The sequence below is a fragment of the Eptatretus burgeri genome, chromosome 14 (genome assembly GCF_056783735.1).
Source record: "Eptatretus burgeri isolate ZD-2024b chromosome 14, Ebu_testis_v1, whole genome shotgun sequence".
Lineage (NCBI taxonomy): Eukaryota > Metazoa > Chordata > Myxini > Myxiniformes > Myxinidae > Eptatretus > Eptatretus burgeri.
In genome coordinates this window covers 47,704,495-47,710,907 of record NC_140974.1, presented here as the reverse complement: position 1 = coordinate 47,710,907, position 6,413 = coordinate 47,704,495, and the positions used below count along the sequence as shown (strand labels likewise).

General features: G+C 41.1%; 1 protein-coding gene across 6 annotated transcripts in view; it reads left to right on the top strand.

The window, feature by feature from the left end:
• The window catches only part of OLFML2A (olfactomedin like 2A), a 63,191-nt gene extending 60,182 nt beyond the window's left edge, over nucleotides 1-3,009 (top strand). For all 6 annotated transcript variants that reach the window (XM_085854727.1, XM_085854730.1, XM_085854729.1 and 3 more), the window contains 2 exons: nucleotides 897-1,171; nucleotides 2,044-3,009. In XM_085854727.1, coding sequence (XP_085710853.1) covers nucleotides 897-1,171; nucleotides 2,044-2,370 — 602 coding nt within the window. In that variant the 3' untranslated portion in view covers nucleotides 2,371-3,009. The remainder of the gene's footprint in view (nucleotides 1-896; nucleotides 1,172-2,043) is intronic.
• The last annotated feature ends 3,404 nt before the right edge of the window (nucleotides 3,010-6,413 follow it).

Sequence of the window (6,413 nt, the reverse complement as noted above, 5' to 3'; positions counted from 1 at the left end):
TCCTTGGTTTTGGGTATGTGTTGTCGGCGCCGTCTGTGAAGTAGAATTGTATAAGTGTTGCCGTGTGCTCGGTAGTCGGTATTAGCTCTGCACTGTGTTTTCACTTTTATATTTGCTTTTTGTGTAAATGGAATTGTGTTTTCTTTTTTTTGTGTGCATTTGGTGGAATTGTATTTGTGTGCTTCCCGTGTGCCGAGAATAAATGTGCTTTATTGTTGAACTGTTCTCCCGCTTCGCTTCGTCTTTTCCTCCATTGAATCCCCATCTTGCTTCACGTAAAGGGTTGGTAGTGGGCTGAATACGCCCGATAATTAATCGAACCGTCGAGGTCGACGATAACACCGCTCGGTTATTCTGATAGTACGGAACGGGTCGCTTAAGTGGCCCGTGTCCGAAGTCGACCTGCGGCGAGGTGCGATCGCCCGGTCTACCCTCCGCGTGGGTACTTAGGTAGTTCGAATTTGGCGAGCAACCCTATCCCACGCGGGGCCTGATTGGCTCGATCGCGGTGAGACCGAAAGGTCCACCCGTGACTGGTTCCCGGCGTTAGTCCGAGAGGGTCACGACTGGATTGTCCGTCCGGTGGGCGACGTGCCGCGATTCGAGTTACGTGGCCGTCAGCACGCCGGCGGGCGCGAAGACCGCAACAATATATATATATATATATATATATATATATATATATATATATATATATATATATATATATATATATATATATGTATGTTTCATGATTCTGCTGCTTTCCGAAGCCATGGTAAAGTAAGGTAAAAGTTTTCCATACCAAAGTATTTCCTCTAAAATCCTTGCATGATAAATTTCCACAAGTATGTTGTTTTTCACTGTTAATTGTGCTGAGGGTGAAAAAGAATAACAGGAAATAATTTATCAAACAGGTCGCTGGAGCAGCATTCACAAATTACCATACAATTGGATCGGGACTGGTCATGTGGTGTACAATGGTTCTTTCTTTTACAATCGAGCCTTCTCTCGACACATCATCAAGTACAACTTGGCGGGAAGACACATGGTCGCATGGGCACTCCTCCCAGATGCTGTGTATGAGGAAACAACTCCATGGCGCTGGAGGGGTCACTCAGACATTGACTTCGCTGTGGATGAAAATGGACTCTGGGTGATATACCCTTCCCTGAAAGAAGGCACCTCAAGGGTATGTTGTTGCTATTCAATGATAGGATTAGAATTTTTAATGTTCACAAAACACCTGTTTCATCGAATTATGTGGGCTGTCCATTCCATTTATTGCTTATGTGGAATTGTAATTCCAGATGAGGTATTGCCATTATGCAGCGTCTGTCTATCCGTCCGTCTCCTGTTTCGACTTCTCTGGCCAAACCGATGGGCCGATGTGGCTGAAATTTGGCAGCAATGTTTCACTACTGACTGGTAAAAGAGATTGCAAAGCTCGTTCTGGTCACATGACTTTAAGTGTGTCAAAATGGCTGTCTTAGTAAATTTTTTCAAAAATTTTCTTCTTCAGACACACCAGTCAAATTGCTACCAAATTCGGGTTTCAACATCAGCAAGGATAGGGATGTTAAATTGCAGGGGTGGTGCCGATCAATTGACCGGAAGCGTGTCAAAATGGCCGACTTCGTCAATTATTGGTAAAATCATGTAAATTCCTTCAAAAATCTTCTTCTGCAGACCCATCAGTCAGAATGCTACCAAATTTGGGTTACAGCATTTGGCCAGGGCCCAGATAAGCGACAGATCCTGTGGTCCTATTTTTATTATACAACTCAATGCAAAGTCTGTACTTTGGCATGAGACATTTAGGAAGGACAGCCCTAATCAAAGCTCATCATCTTGTGAACATTTCCTGATTAGCGCGCTATTCCAGAGAGAAGATATACTGTCTTTCATTGTGCAGCATACAAAGTTGGTATGTTAATTTTAAATATCGACGAAAGGTAGATCTTAATGAGGCATCAGGTATTATTTCAGAGATTGCGACAAGATTGTGAAGAGGTCAAAATGCTTGAATTTCATGAAAGTTTCTTCTCATATGTTGTCACTCAGGGTGAAATGATTACGTTGAGCCGATTAGACCCGAAAGACCTCTCCATCCATGATGATGCAACATGGAGAACTACTCTGCGTAAGGGTGCATACGGAAACTGCTTTGTGGTTTGCGGGGTGCTGTATGCGCTGGACACGTACACCCTCCGCAACAGCACGGTGTTCTACGCCTATGACACATACACAAGCACGCAGGCCTCTCTCCGTGTCCCGCTGATCAACATGCATGGCTATGTGACCCAGATTGACTATAACCCACGTGAGCAAGTACTCTACGCATGGGATCGTGGCCACCAAGTTGTCTACAACTTGAGCATGCTCAACTGATGGTTGTTTATAACTTAAAGACTCCATCAAAGACATCGGCAAAGTGCAAATCCCCTTTCAATGAGTGATGAGTCAAGAAAGCAAAATGGCGAATTCTCAGGTAATGAGTTGGTTGAATGGTTGATTATTGGTACCCAGATTGTGAAATTACAGTTGTGAGTGAAAACATATCGCTGCAACAGCATAAAAATGTGGAGATAAACGTCATGCTGGCCTTTTTGCCTCTTTGAGTCACTGCGGTAAACAATGAACCCAAACTGAAACATAAACGTCAAGTAACAAGTGAATATACATAATCACTTTTTGAAATCTCTGAAAGTAGTTTCCGAAGCTACAGACTTAAAGAACTCAGTTTAGTCTTCATTTACCTGCGCTGTTCATGTCGTTTTTCAATCGTTTGGCCTGGTGCTGGAATGATACCTAACACTTGGACGATACTTATTTGACATTTTCTTTTCTTTCTTGTTTTTTTTTTTTTTAATTCGCGTTTTGCTTTAATAAAGATTTTAAACTCAGAAAGGAGAAGTTCAACGTTTTGAAAATGTGATTGTTGGAGTTGTGATTTGAAGAAAGAAAAAAGTTGTTTTGTCTGAATGTTAAATTTGACTTACTTGAGTAAAATCAAGACTTCTCAGCTCATACAGTGGTTTCTATAGGTGGTTATTAGAGAATTGACATCGTTTTAACAAACACATTAACAAAAAAAAAATTACAAAAATGTGGATTTTAACAAAACAATTGTGGATGTGGATTTCTTTATGGACGTGGACATTTTAACATTTTAAAAAATATCTATTTTTTTCATTTATGTAGTACATAGTCTAATATTGATTTGGTACATACTTGTACTAAGTTTGGTCCAAATTCCTTTGGTGGTTCACAAGTTATCGGGGTAATCAAAATCAGCTACGCACGCACAGCCAGGCGGACAACGCAAAAACATAATCTCTCCAGCTGAAGGAGGCATCAAAAAAACACAAATGTAAATATTTAGGGTTTTATAAAAAAAAAAAATCCGAATTGATGAGGCATTGAAATTCAAAATTTCATCAAAATGACAAAAGCTGAGAAAGTTTTGGCCACAAAGTTACCTTATTCGAGGATTGTGCAGGCCTAGTGTGCGCTGATCCGAAATACTCTCTTGGAAGAGCAACACAAAAGTACAATAGACCATTAGACTTGAATAAATGCTCCTATTATTGCTTTTATTGTTTAGGGGAAGGGGGAGGGAAAGTTCTGATGAGAAGAGAGAAAGGCCAGGTTGATTTGGTGTAGGAGAGATGGAATGATGTAGGAAGATGAAACACCCAATGATGAGTTGAGTAGCGGAAGGTGAAGGGGGTGGTGAGATTGTGACTACATCATGTTCAGGGAGTTTGTGAGGCCTCTGTCCCATTTTGACAATGAAACATTACAGTGCACAGAAAACAACACAAATACAAACTAATTTTGATAGCCACTTCCAAAATAATGAGTGCTCCTTACACTGCAGCTGCCATGCTTCTTGTACCTTACTAATTAGAAGAAGAAGCGTCAAAAAGGAAGTCTTATTCGCTGGTTCTTATGATCTGTTACAGGGCTCACCTCTTGCTTTCTTTCTTTCTATACCTGTGTAGTTCATCAATAATTAATATCTGAGCACACATGGCCTGCATAGTCCTTGATGAAGGTCACTCTGTGGCCGAAACGTTGGGTTTTCCTGAACCTTTGTCTTTGTCAACAAAAACTTATTTGTTTTGCTTTTGTATGTTTTTCTGCACTGTGGTTCTCACAACCATTGTGGGGTACTTAGTAAATGTCCAGTTCACTTTCCTGCGTAGGTCGAGATGGACCAAGCAAACAAACTCATTTTTGGGAATACCGGCTCACTCCGGATTTTGCTGGAGCACAGCTGTTCCTAAATGCCAACAGGCTTGCTTGGACTTCTGCCCAGAGTTAAGGTTTTTCATTTATACTTCACAAAGTTAAATCTAGTCTCCATCTTCCCTAAAGCCTCGAGTGCAGCTGTGCGGGATAGACGCACAAACCATCATATTCCATCACTAGCAAGTAAATTCCTAAAATACTTACAAGCCATCCGTATACATGTCATTTTCACTGTGTTATCTACAATCCCAGTAGGTCTGCGTGACAGCATCATTTTTGTTCCATGGTATGTTTTTACTTTTTCATGGTTTTTGTTTCAATGTATGCTTTTTATTTTGGTCTCATCATTGCATTCTGCTGTTTGGTGTCCCAATGGTTTGTCCTGAGGGACTATATCCCATGCCTAAGTCTCCGAGTGCAGCGGATGGCATCAGCAGAATGCTTATCGAAGTACGCTAACCACCGTGGGAAGCAATAAGCAAGCAGAAGTTGACGGGGCCCTTTTTCTCAGAGGAAGGGTTAACACCTGAAATGCCAGCTTCTCCTTGTTTCCTATGGTAGTTAACCTCCATCGATGTTCTGTTAATTCCATCTGTCATTCAACCTGTCTGCCAGCAAATTGACACGTAGCCATCTACAACATAAAAAGAGCTCGGTCTCGGTGTGCCTGCCTGCGTACGGCCGGCAATAACTGTCCCATCTGAGATTCCACTAATCAAGCCCAATCTGTAAACAGTACGATATAGTCAAGTGAGGCCGCAGACAATATGATATCGTTGAGCAAGGTGAGGATAGATGGGCTAGTTTCAATTTCATTAAAACAAAAACTCTTTCCTCCATCTCATTCTTCACGTTAATAATGGTGAGTCTCATTCATTCCTGTTTCTCATATTGATTAGATTTAGAAAACGTTTGCTATATTCAATCCTCCTTATTTAGCATTTCCATTTTATTCATATAGTAATAATATATCACCCTATCAAACAGTTTGGCTGATTATACAACGCCTTTCGCTCGACTTGCAACAGGTTTTATTTAATTGTATGTAACCTATGACTGCTTGGCTGCATCATTTTTTCGGGGCACGGCTGTGCCCCTGTTACCAGCACTCTGGTTCTCAATTTGAGTTCGTCAACCCTACCTGGTGTTAATTCAATGGCCCACCAGGGGCTAGAGCTCAAGACCTGAAGATATTAAGGATAAAAGTTGATTTTTCGCCGGGTACCCCTTCTAGTTACGGTTAAGACTACTTTCCCATTGTTCTCTGAGCGTAATCCAAGGTACATGAACATATTTTAATCTACAGCTTTACCCCATCTCCAAAGATTCCATGATATCCCCCTTTGAATCCATGATGAGGTTACCCTCAAAATCACCTGGCGTCAGAAACCAGATTGCGAGTTCCCTGACTTGGCTTTCATCAATCCATTTCCACAGTGATTTCAATTTGATTCGATATTTCACAGCCAATTGAAGTGCATGAAAAATTGTGTCGTTATAAAATTAATACTGATTTGCAAACACTGCACTCCATGACGTGGTTTCAAAACCACATCCAGGAATTGCTCCACAATCCCTGTAGAACTTCAGAAAAAGAAGAGAAAAAAACCTTCTGTGGCCAACACAGTGATACAACTATCAAACACCTTTTCCCTATCTTTATCTTAAAAATGCTAACTCTATTTTTACAGATACCAGAACCTGATATTCTTGGTATGCATGACTGATCATTCATTTTCTTGTAAAAATTCAGAAAAAAAATGTATCTCATTTTGATGACAATGGCAGATGCTTGTTTTGCCATTCCTTGATAAGCATGCTGTATTACTTCTTCCCCTCACAGTGGTGGCTGTGGGTTTTCATGATACAAAGCCACGCTGCTCTGGGGTTACTTTCATTGACATAGCGGTGATGCAGTGAGGCCATTTTAACTTTAGCGGCCATAGTCATGTCTCTCTCTCTCTCCATTCATGAACTGAACTCGAGATGAACTGTGGGGCATGCATCTGTGGGTTTCTGCACCTAATGCTTACTCCAATATTAACACGACTGGGGGTCATAACATTCACCACTATGTAGTTTACTGGTGCAATTTTTCTGAATCATCTGAAGTACTGTAAGTATTGTGACCTGTTCCTTAGCCTCAGGTAAAATGTGGCTGCTGTTCAACTCCAGGA